Source organism: Setaria viridis, chromosome 6, assembly GCF_005286985.2.
Source record: "Setaria viridis chromosome 6, Setaria_viridis_v4.0, whole genome shotgun sequence".
NCBI lineage: Eukaryota > Viridiplantae > Streptophyta > Magnoliopsida > Poales > Poaceae > Setaria > Setaria viridis.
In genome coordinates, this window is record NC_048268.2 from 26,116,924 (window position 1) to 26,129,191 (window position 12,268).

Genomic DNA, 12,268 nt, shown 5'->3' on the forward strand with positions numbered 1-12,268 from the left:
ATTTGGAACGGATGGAGTACTCCCTCAATCCCAAATTACTATTCTTCGTTTTTGCTTTTCTAGAAACATATCTTTTGATGCTCACCTCAATATATGCAATGTCTAGATACAAAGCAAAAGTGATGTGTGTAGAAAGCTAAAATGAATAGTAATTTGGGATGGAGGGAGTACTTTCTTCCTTTAATTTGTTCTTGTCAAATATAACTGTGAGACGTCCACAATCCTCGTATAACAAAGGAGCTACCTCTCACCCTCTTAATTCTGAAGTTTGATTTGGATTGTCATATATAAGTGTGTTTATTATTAACTTCTTGATGCCGTTCTACTTCGACATCCATCTATCCTTTTATCACAAGGTTTGCACAAATTGAAGGACAAAGTGGTTCCTCATATCCTAGAGCTCAAGGCTTTAGTGTGTCAAGTAGTGGGTTCCATCGTCCTTCACTTCTTTTGGTGCCACACGGAGGTCCTGCGCCTATATGAGTGCAAACCGGGGTTTAATTGGACATGCTCCTCAGGAGCTCCACCAAGTACCAACTGCCCTAGAGGTAGTTTACAGACAGTTGAGAGACATGTTCCAAGATACTCTGTGAGAGGATAAATTATGGAGCATATATCAATAATATTGTAGCCTATATCAACAAGAAACTATTATAAGTGGATTGTTTGATGGGTGGCATGGAGGCATGGTGCTAACATAATGCCAGCTACTATAGCTAAATTATTAGTCATGCTCGTAATGTTTTGTGTACGTTAGTGTGCTGGCTCAAAAATCAGTGTTGTGCTAATTGACAGTTTGCCTCTTCCTAGCTAAGTTTTCTGTTGAGGGCTCCTTTATCACTATCAGACGTGAAGTTTTACCGTTTGGGTCAGAGTACATACTAACTTCCTCTCTCTTTTTTTCTACTCCTACTTATTGATGTAATTTGCAGCTCGTTTGTTAGTCTGCTTCAAGACAAAAGGTCTAGCCTTGAAAACATGTCCGGTCATACTCCGGGAGCTTCTAGACAACATGTTTGATCATACTGTTGTGGCTAATTACAACGCTACCAAGATCCTACAACTTCGTTCATGAATATGTATTGTTTTACTGAAAACACGAAAAAAATCTTTAACAGTTTCACAGGATTTCAGAGGTATGTGCAAATTGTCCGATGTGTTTATTTCAATGTCATAAACACCAATTGCTTATGATTTCGAGAAGTAATTTACTAAATTTCCATATAGTGAGGCGTTAAAGGTTTTTTCGAAGTATAGATCCAAGCGCTCACATTCACACATATGTATTCATCCCTACGAATGTATGCACACCATATTTCTATAAAAGCTTCCAAGAGATTGAGCCAATAAATTTTAAGATTAACAAATTTACAAGATTAACAAATTTACAACATCCACTTTACAGTTGATGAGCATGAGTTGGCAGAAACCGCAAGCACAGCAAGGCCTCGTACGCACAACTATCAGCTCAACGACGTCATCGCGCTTCTGTCAGTTATGGATGATACCCAGCCGATGCATCAGCTCTCAACAGTAGCGTTCTGACGTTAAGGGTCCGACGCCTGGCAATACGAGGAGCAGGGGTAAAAATCTATCGGACCTAGCATATGTAAAGCAATAAAAGCATGCGAGATCTAGCCAACCGATACAATCAGATAACTGGTGAACGTTTGAACAAGGTCAAGGAGCCGATAAAGACAACCTAACCAGATCTAAGCCGTTCGATAACTGTGAGCGCTTGATAAAACTAACAGACCGATACAATGCAACTTAATAAAATCAAACAATTCGATACCTGTGAGCAACGTCGAAAACAAGCAAAATATTGAACAAAGCCTACAAAGTTCTACTTGCAATCTAAGATAACTCGATAACTAGCTACACATCCGAATATTAGAATATAAGACTTAACTTAGAAAGTTCTGACAGAGGCCGTAACAACTGGGTGACGGTACTTGCAAGCTCACCTGAGATCGAAGCTGATGCAGCCGTGCACGCAAGAAGGAACTCGTCGAAACTACTCTACTCCTACTCCTAGGGTTTTGGCGACGTGGCGTCGAAAGGTTGTATTGATTGATTGATTCCTTTGTTACAGGGCTCATGTGCTTATATTTATACCCTGAAGCAAACTAAAATCCTAGTCCATTACAACATAACTATTACAGCTATCTAAAAACTATTAAAGATAAATTTCCACACTTTCCCTTAATTGGTGGAGTCGATTTCGCTTCGGATCGGATCTTCTCCGATCTTCTATCAGCTTCTGCAACCTTGGTCATCCGCGGTGGGGCTTGGTCAACGCAGGATATTCAACGGCTCTTTTCTCTCTCCATCATCGGCTATAACAACCTTATCTTCTTCGGTTGATCTTGGCCAAAAATCGGTGTCAACAGATTCTATGGATGGAGCTATTCCATTCGCAAAGGTTACTTTTTCTCTTATCGCAAATATAACTCCATCTTGGTGCGTCATATATAAGTCAAACTTTGACAAGCAACATATATAAAAATATATTATCTGTTTTTAACCTAAGAGCAGGAGCACTGCCAAATCCTCTTATGCTAGTGCCACCTTTTATGGTCATACTATACACTCACTCCGGAAAAACAGGGACTCCTCTAAGGTATTCGAAGTAACAATAAATTTTCTCGAGCTGCAGCACCTTGGAAGGTCACGAAGACTGGTTATATAAGACGTGCATGTGGCTCATATAACGTAACTTTAAAAATAACCATGTATAAGGGTGGTTTTTTTACTAGGACCAAAATATATTAGCGAGACTGCAACCCGGCAGCTGCTCGCCTGCTCCACACTACTGACACGCGGGCCCGCCATGTCGGCACTGTTGCTCATGTGGACTACCCGACCTGGCGCCTCTTGCTGCATGTTGACGACGACGTCGACACGGGCTGGTCCACGAGGAGGGTCCTGTGGACCGGAACCACGCAAGCGTCATGATGACTGGGAATGTGGACATGGTGTCGACATTTTCCTTCCAGTTTCTAAAGAAATGGTGGTGTACAGTAATTTGCAGTTTGCCCCCTGAGAGCAGGCCCAGCGCACCAGCAGAGCCACGTAGGCTTGGATGCCGCATGGAGGAGGGAGAGGACGTGAGATGGGGGTTTCGCAGGATGTCAGATAACGTTGCATAGGCGCCGATAGCCTGGGCAGGAAAAGGTCCAAGCTGGTGAGAGAGAAAATCACTGCAGAAAAGAGAGGAAAAGTGACAGGTGCTGCATAGGCTTGCGTTGGGAGATGGTGGTTTTGATCCACCAGTTCCTAGTGGACAGTAACTTTTTGCCTCGTACCCTCGTCTTTGAAATGGTCAGAAGGATGCATAGTTGAATTTATGAATTTACAAGGGATCTTCTGTTACAATTGTATACGTTTATGATGAGGCCATACCATACACATCGGTTTTACGCCAACATCTGTTGGTTCACTGTCACAGTCTTAACTCGCGTACTTTCTTTGTCCCGACGCACTAAACTTTATATGGCCTACTGTAATTATAAAAAGAAATTCAGCAACGAAACAAACAAAGCCTCGAGAAGCATGCAAGTGGCCATTGCATATATAGAGTTCAGACACGGCTACATGCACACGGCCTAGCTATTTCAAATGCACGGATATCCAAATTACGTAAGACCAAAATCCATCAAAATAAAGCAGTCTGAATTTCACAAGAAAAGTAAAACGAAAATAAACTAAAGCAGTGACCTAAGATACCACTTGGATCTCTAGTCCTAAATCAATACAGACACTACGGGAAAGATAAAAATTGCCGAGTGTTTTTTCTTTACCGAGTGTTTTTTTTCGAACACTCGGCAAACAGGCTCTTTGCCGAGTGCTAAGCTAAAAACACTCGGTAAAGAAAAAACACTTGGTAAATCGGGGCTTTGCCGAGTGTCAAAAAAAATACACTCGGCAAACCCCCATCTTTGCCGAGTGTCAAAAGAAACACTCGGCAAAGAGGGGGGTTTGCCGAGTGTTTGTTTTGACACTTGGCAAAAAAATATTTTTTTTCTCTTTTCACCTTAAAATTTTTTCTACTCCCCACATACAACATGTGGTACTCCAAGTTAAAATTTGGTATATTTTTGGATTTATTTACTATATTTATTTAATTAATTGCATTTCAAGGAAATTTTTGGTATAAGTCAAATTTGAACTGCAAGTGATTCAAATTATGGAACAAAATGAGTAGAAAAATGATATTCATGTTATTTGGCCCAATTTGAGACCTGACCCATGAAATGAAAAGAAATTTCGAACATCTTGTTCAGGAAACACGACCATGAACGTGTGGCAGTAGTATTTTTAAATTGTAAAAAAACAAGCAAAGTCTGAAAATCATGAGATTTGTCATGATGTGATGATATAATACGTGGAGGCTGTGGAAAAAAATTGAGAAGGTTTTGCACATTTCATCATGTACGATGATTACAAACCGAAGCATCTCAGCAGAAGAATAGTAACTTTGAGAAGGATTTGATAAAATTTAGAGTCGAAGTGACGGTCGAGTTCAATTTGACTACAAAACTTTTTGTATAGTCAGTAGAGAAAATATCTTGTTTCGTGTGAAAATTGGGTATTTTTTTGAAACTGTTGGATATTTTTTATTTTTTTTTAAAAAAACTTTGCCGAGTGTCCTAGGGTGGACACTCGGCAAAGAAACCCTTTACCGAGTGTCCACCTAGGACACTCGGCGACTTTATTTTCCCCGTACTGGCCGGGCCCGCCTCCTCTCACCGGCCCCCCCTCAAGACACCCCCTCCCCCCCCCCGCGCCTCCCCTCACTGCACGCCGCCTCCCTTCCCTCCCGAACCCCCTCGCCGCGCGCCCCCTCCCCTCCCTCCCTCACCGGCGGCGCCCTGCCCCTCCCCTCCCTCCCGAGCCCCTCCCTCACCGGCGGCGCCCTGCCCCTCCCCTCCCTCTCCATCTCCGGCTGCCGCCCACCCCCTCCCCGGATCCGCCCCCCCTCCCCTCCGCGCGGCCAGCCCCTTCTCCCTCTCCGGCCGCCGCCCCGGCCCCTCATCTCCCTTTCTCCGACCACCGCCCCACCCATCTTCTCCGGATCCGGCCAGATCCAGCCCCTGCACAGCCCCTCCTCCCCGGATCCGGCGGGGACTCGCTGGGTGGGCGCGGACTTCGTGGTAGTGGCGCCGGATCCCTCCCCTCCCTCTCCAGGCAACTCCCTCCACTCCTCCGCTCTTCCCCTCTCTCACGCGGCGGCCTCTCTCTGGCGGCATCTCCGGCCTCCACCCCGCCCCTCTCCCCGGATCCGGGGAGGGGGGGGGACTCCGCCCCTCTGCCCCGGATCCAGCTCCCCGACCCGCGACGATGCCGGTCATGGAGCAAGGAGTGGGGCGAGCTTGCTCGTGCGGCGGTCGACGTCGAGTCCAGGGTGTGGTAGAGGTGGTGGCCGGCGGGTGTGGTGGTGGTGGCCGGCGGGTGGTGGTGGTGGCGGCGGGCATGGCGGCGCGGAGGCAAGGCACGGCGGCCGGTGTGAGGCATGGGTGCAAGGCACGGCGGCAGCGTCGACGGCAGGAGGCAAGGCACGGCAGCATGGGAGGTGGTGCTGTGGTGGTGGTGCTGGCGGTGGTGGCGGCTGGCGGTGGTGGCGGCGGCGGAGCTGGCGGTGGTGGTGGCGGCGGAGCAGGATGTGGTGGTGGCGGAGGATGCTTTTTTTATTTTTTCAAAAATTGGTTGCCGAGTGTTTTCTCGGCACTCGGCAAAGACTTTGCCGAGTGCCCGACACAAAACACTCGGCAACTCAGTGTTTGCCGATTGAAAATTTACCGTGTGCCATTTGTTGAGTGTTACACTCAGCAAACGGTTCGCCGAGTGTTTTTTGCCCTTCGCCGAGTACCCCTAGCACTCGGCAATTTCCCTGTCTCCCGTAGTGAGAATTTTCATTGCTAGGCACCACCTACTACACACTTGTCGAAAAACAAAAAAGTTTATTTTCTACCTTGTCTAAATTAAAAAAAAGGCCAAGCGTGTGTGTGTCTAAAAAGTTTATTTTCTACCTTGTCTAAATAAAAAAAAGTGCATTGCACTGCTTCACCAGTTGACCTCTTCACCACTTCAAATCATTTAATTAATCAATATATTCGCATTGATATATCATATAGTAGGAGAAAAACTTACCAGCTACCGTATAGCAACCATCTACCAGTTACCGTATACATAGATATAGAAGGAGAAACATATATACAAGAATATAGTCATGGATGCTATAGCTGCGAAAAAATAAAAAAAAACCACCAACTATCAGCAACCATCTACGACTATGAGTGAATTGCAGTGCCACTCTCAAGACACCATTACAGATATCCCGCTTGAGTTACCATTGTCAAATCGAACTAGTCATCACCGTGCATGCGAGAGCAAACTGTGTTGGTGGCGAACGTAGCCCAGAAGCTAAGGAAGGCTTATCTCAATGTTGGAAAAGTGACCATTAGTCCCGGTTGGAGAGATGCATAGGTCTCAAAAATCCAACCGGGACTAATCTTTCGAGATTAAACGTCCCCTCTTTAGTTCCGGGTATTTCACCCGGGACTAAAAAGGTTCAACAAAAAATAAAAATAAGAGGCATGCCGCTGCCCCCTGCAGCCCCGTCTCAACCACCGTACCACCAAGCTCCAACTCCACCACAGAAACAATCAAAACAATTAACACTTCACAAATTGAAGCAATAGACATGCTCATCTTATATGAACATCACATAAGTGAGAACACACAACCAATCAATTCGTATAAGATTCTGATTCACGACACATGAGTTCGATTTGATTCACAACACAGCACAATCACAAATGAATCATTCACAAACAAATCATGCACTACCACTCAAAAAGGAAACATTCGCCGACTTCTCATATCCACAAGCTCCCCCACTTGCCATCTGGCCCGCATGCGCGTCGGCGGCGACTGGTGGCCAGGGGCCGGTCGGGGAGGGCTTGTGCGCCCACGTGGCTGACGGGCCATGCGCCGGTGGCAGCCAACGCCCTAGGGCCCAGCCGGGAGGCCCCGTGCGCCCGCGTGGCTGGCGGCCAGTGGCTAGGGGCCCGGCTGGGAAGGCCGCACGCCTGCGGCAGCCAGTGGAGGGAGCAGAGAGTAGGCGAGGGAGGAGAGGAAGCGGTGGAGGGAGAGAGAGGCCGGTGGTGGGGAAAGGATAATGTAGTGGGGAGAGAGATGAGGTCGGTGGGGTGATAAAGGCTGCTAGGCTGGTGTGGAGAGAGAGTCCATCGGGGGAATAAAAAAAGAAGGAAATAGTCCCGGTCGTTGGTTGCAACCAAGACTAAAGATCGCCATTTAGTCCTGGTTGGAACCACTAGTCCCGGTTGAAAACACCAACCGGGACTAAATGTCCTATCAGATTTCCTCAACGTTCCTAACCATTACCACCAGGACTAAAGAGAGTTCTTTAGTGCCGATTGATATTTAGTCCCGGGTCAAAAACGACCGAGACTTTTGTAGTTGGATGGAATGTTGTTTTTTTACCAGTGTCTACCTCATCATTCTTCTTGTTGCTTCTCTCCTTGCTCTTTCTCTCCTTGCTCTTTCTCTTCTTCTCCCATTCTTCTTCCTCTGTTTTAATCTTTGATAAAAAATTCTGGGGGGAAATCCATGAGCTGTGAGCCGGTAGGGGGGAGCCTAGCCCCTGAACTGTGTCAAGGAAACGCCTCCAGCTGACTATTGCTGCTGAATTAATGTGGCCAATTGGCCACTACTAGCATACATGACCGGTCGGCGCCGCGAGTTTTAATGATTACTTGTTCCAGTGCTCAAATCGTTGCGCTGATATAACAACCTGGCCATGCTCAGAAGATGAATGTGCTTCCAAATAAAGAGGTGGGAGCTCATATGGTTTTATATAAAGGTTCTCATACTCAAGAGTTCCAAAATATCCTTAAATTAATATATAGAGTGATCACCTTAATGTAAAATTAAATTTGACAAGCATATACTCCTCCGTTCCAAATTGTAGGTCTAAACATACACTATATTTAGATGCATAATAATATCTATGAAACTAAAAAAAGCTAAAATAACCTACAATTTGAAACGAAAGGAGCATACAAGTGCATGCAGAGTGCTCACAAATCACAAATATTCCAGCAGTTGAATCAGATCTTTATCAGCACGCGACTCGCTTCCCCTGGGTTTGGTGCAGTTGCATGCCCATGTGAGGAGAGCAAACCCCAGTTATGCCAGGGTTATTAGACAAAGCGCCATGATTCGGAGGTTGGCGCACAATTAAGCTCGTGAACGATCAGTTATTATCTAGCATATGCATGAACCAAAAGGAAATGATCAACCCCCCCCCCCCCCCCCCCCCCCCCCCCCCCCCCGGGTCTCATGATTGCGGAGTGTGGTGCTGAGTGCTGACACGACGGACAAGATCGTGGAAGATTCGCGCACGCAGAAGCCCCAGGGATCACAAGAACACAGGGTATCGCAGCCTCTGCAACCACCAATCTGATTGGCATCCTTTAATTTGCGATGCAGGAATCTCACAGAAATCAGTTCGCTTCTCGCAAAAACTGTGGGAAAAAATCCCTTGCTCCCAAGGAAACCTTAGGGTTGTAGAAGAAAGCCAATGCTAACTTGCCAAGACACCTGGCCTGGGAGAGGCGGGTCTGCTACGACCTTTTCCGGAGCTGAAGAAGAAAGTCTCAACGAGTGAAGAAGGAACTGAATTGAAGGTCTATAAAGAAAGACCTCTGCTTTTTTTTTACTGGCCAACCGATTGGTTTCTTGAGATCTCTCGCCTCTCCTGTCTGTCCCGTCACGCGCACGATCGATCGATACATGCACCATGAATGAAGGCAAGGCATGTTGAAAAACAATCAAAAGCACACATGGCATGTGGGCTAAGCTGTGGCTCACGTCTCGGCAAGAGGAATCCAGCTAGATCCATCCAGCCAGATCCAGGGGCGGATCTAGGCCCGGGCTGCAGCCCGAGGCGAGCCCACGTAGCCCTTTTAATATACGTGGTGTTCAGTTAAAAAATTATGATTTCAATTAGAGAAAAGAAGGCTCAGAAGGTGTGAATCAGCAGCTCAGCTCGGGATGGAGCCCCGTTCTTGATCCGCACCTATCCATCATCGACAGCGCGCCATATGGACCATACGTGCGAGGAACGTGTGATTCCAAAGCTGATCACAACTTATACGGTTCATGACAAAAATCATGCGTGGCCAAGGCCGTTCTGAGATCAAATCATCAAAGATGTATGCGTGGCATGCATCCATCGCAGATGATATGATGAATATAGTAGCATCCAGTGCTAGATGATCGAGCATATTACACAGCTGATGATGGCTCTCCCCTCATGGTAACGTGTGGAGTAGTGCGTGGCGCGCCAGCGAGCTCGATCTCGTCCGTCGTCGCCAGCTGATCAGGCCGCGGCGAGCGTGCCGGGCTTGTCGGAGCGCGCGGCGGCGGGCTGCGGAACCACGGGCTCGGACGCCGGTGGCGGCGCCGTCGGCGGCGTCGCGAGCGCGCACTTCTCCTTCCACTCCTCGATCGTGATGTGCTGCTGCCGGCACTCCATGCTGCAGAACGCCGTGTCGCCCCTGCAAACCAGACGACAGACAAAATCAGTCACCGGACGCTAGCTAGTAGCTTCTCCTTGCACGAAGCCGAAGCCAACGAGCCGTGCACGCGGAGATGTCTGCGTTACCTGTACATGAAGGTGTCGCGGCCGGGGCCGAGGCGGCGGTTGCAGAGCCCGCAGGCGCGGAGGAACGCGGCGGTCTCGGCGGCCGAGAAGTCGGCCGAGTTCCGCCGGAGCCCCGCCAGCGCTGGCGCCGCGCGGGCGCGGTACGCCGCCAGCCAGTCCGCCCTCCCCGCGGCGCACCCGCCGACGGCCCACCCGAAGGGATCCTCCCCGGCCGCCTGGACCTGGTGGTGGTCCCCCTCGGCGTGCGCCGGCAGCAGCTGCAGCTCCGCCTCCTCGTCCTCCAGCTCCTCCTCGGGCACGCCCGCCAGCAGGTCCGGCGGCGCGAACTCCGTCATGCTCGTCGTCCGACGCATGTGATGCCGCGCAGGCGCCGGCCTCCCGGATCTCTTCCCCACCATCATCCTCGCCTACTCTGTCTCTCTGTCTTCCTCGTATGGTAGTAGTATACACCTTCTCCGAACCTATGTACGGCTATTTACTACGTAATCCTTGCAGCTGCTGGGAGAAAGGCTAAAGGAGGTGGTGTATGGGTTTGGAGCTGTGCCGAGAAGACAAGGTGGAAGTGGTGGTCGTCGCCATGGCTATGGCCGTGGGGAGGGGGAGAGGAGCTGAGGAAGAGGTGGGTGAGCAAGGAGGAAGAGGAGGGTGTGTGGGTGGTGGGAACGGGGGAGGGGCAACATAAAAGAAGGGGAGGGGAGGAATCGGGGCCGTTGACAGGAATCTCCTGATCCATCGGATCCATGTCAGCAACCACTAGAGGTTATTCCACTAGGGCCATTTGTCTTCGCCTTGCTGATTGCGTTGTTGATTGACTTGATGTATGGTTTTGTTTTGCGCGATATTTATCAATATGAGTATATGAGAAGAGAAAAAAATTGCTTAGATTCACCTTACCACAGTGATAAAATCTTGGTAGCACAACATAGCTGCACTTAGGTGGTTTGCGGCATGACTTTTATTCAAATGGCGAGCAGGATGGAGATGTTTCGTGAGCTAAAGGAATTGGAACAAAATACTCCCACCATTTAGAAAAGTAAAAATGAATAGTAATTTGGGACAGAGGGAATACTTCCCAAGATAGTCCGTTTAAAATAGAGCGTGTGATTATTCCTCATATAGAATAGTCTTCTTTGGAACATACTCACCTTGACAAATAGTTATATTCCTCATTCCCTGTCTGATATCATTTCTTTTATCTTAAGGGAAAAGTTTGTCTATAGGACACCCCCAAAGTGCGATTTTGTGCCGAACACATCCACAAAATGGATTTTGTCCCTAGCACATCGCAAAAGTCTGATTTGGTATGCAACACACCACATCGAATAACTAATCATTCCCAACAGAGAGGATGGGTAAAAGGACCATTTTGCCCTTCATGGAGCCCACATGTCATCTTCTCCCTCTCCCCTCTCTCTTCCTCCTCTCTTCACTCCGCTGGTCCCTCCCTCTTGTGCAGTCGTGCTTGAGGAGCTCGCTCGTGAGCAACAACAAGAAGCTCGCACGGGGCATGCACCAACAGAGAGCTCCAGCAGTACAGGCGCGCAGCTCATGACGGTCAACGGCGGCGAGGAGATCAAGCGGCGTGGCTAGCGGCGGCCAGTAGGGGTGTGGACCTCGGGCGGAGCTGTTGGCGGCAGTCGGCGGGGCCGCGAGGCTGTGGACACTATAAGAAATGTGTTGATCTACGATGAAAATTTTATGACACATTTATTCTCGTCATAGATCTATGACGTTTCTAGATGAAAACGTCATAAAGTTTGACATCCGAGCAAATTTAGTGACAAACTTATTAACGTCATAAAATGTGCCATTGTAGCCAAAAAGAAATCGTCACTCGCTGTTAAATGGTGGTTTTATGACGATATAAGGTTCGCGAAAACATCATAAACTAACCAGAGTCCTACATGTAAGTTTAAGCTGATAAATAGGACGGTAAAATAAAAAGGAAAATGTCCTTCTCCCATAGGTCGAACCTGTTACCGATGGAATGGGAAATCTTTACCGCAACCGGATCCCACATGTAAGTTTCAGGTGAGTTGGTGGCAGAAGTTTTGGTAAGTTATGTTAGTCTGAGATGAAAAAAGGAAAGGAAAATAAAAAGGAATAGTGTCGATAGCAAGGCTTGAACCTTTTAGCTCTTGAATGTGCTGAGACATCACTACCACTAAGACATGAACTATGTATCTTTTTTCAAAAGGACACATTTTATATATTTTCATTCTAATAAGTGTGGTCCACATGTCACTTGCAAACCCAAGCTAGAGGTATATTTCTTATTTCTCGACAAGGCGTACACTATTGCAAGAGACTTGCCGGCACCGCGCTCCTGTTGGATGTGGCAAAGACTAGAGTGAGCGTCGATGCGCAGATCTGCAACTGCCCGCGGCGGGAACGGTGAATCCTAGCGGACCTAGCGGTGAAGGAGAACGACGAGGAGCTCCGGTCAGGTCAGTCCCCTGTTTTGTGCCGCTACTTTCCCCTATCGTCCTAGGGAAGGGGATTCCTAGATTTCGGGATCTGGGGTGAAGATACTAGATTCTAATTTCATCGTACCCTTAGATCTGGGGTGAAGGG

At 48.0% G+C, this 12,268-nt stretch overlaps 1 protein-coding gene across 1 annotated transcript; it reads right to left on the reverse strand.

Annotated features, from left to right (window-relative positions):
- Positions 1-9,143: 9,143 nt before the first annotated feature.
- Positions 9,144-10,370, reverse strand: LOC117859721 (uncharacterized). The gene is made up of 2 exons (XM_034742900.2): positions 9,695-10,370; positions 9,144-9,587 (listed from the first exon to the last, which is right to left on the reverse strand). The coding sequence occupies exons 1-2, from the start codon at positions 10,093-10,095 to the stop codon at positions 9,410-9,412; spliced, it is 579 nt and encodes a 192-aa protein (XP_034598791.1). The 5' UTR covers positions 10,096-10,370; the 3' UTR covers positions 9,144-9,409.
- Positions 10,371-12,268: the final 1,898 nt, after the last annotated feature.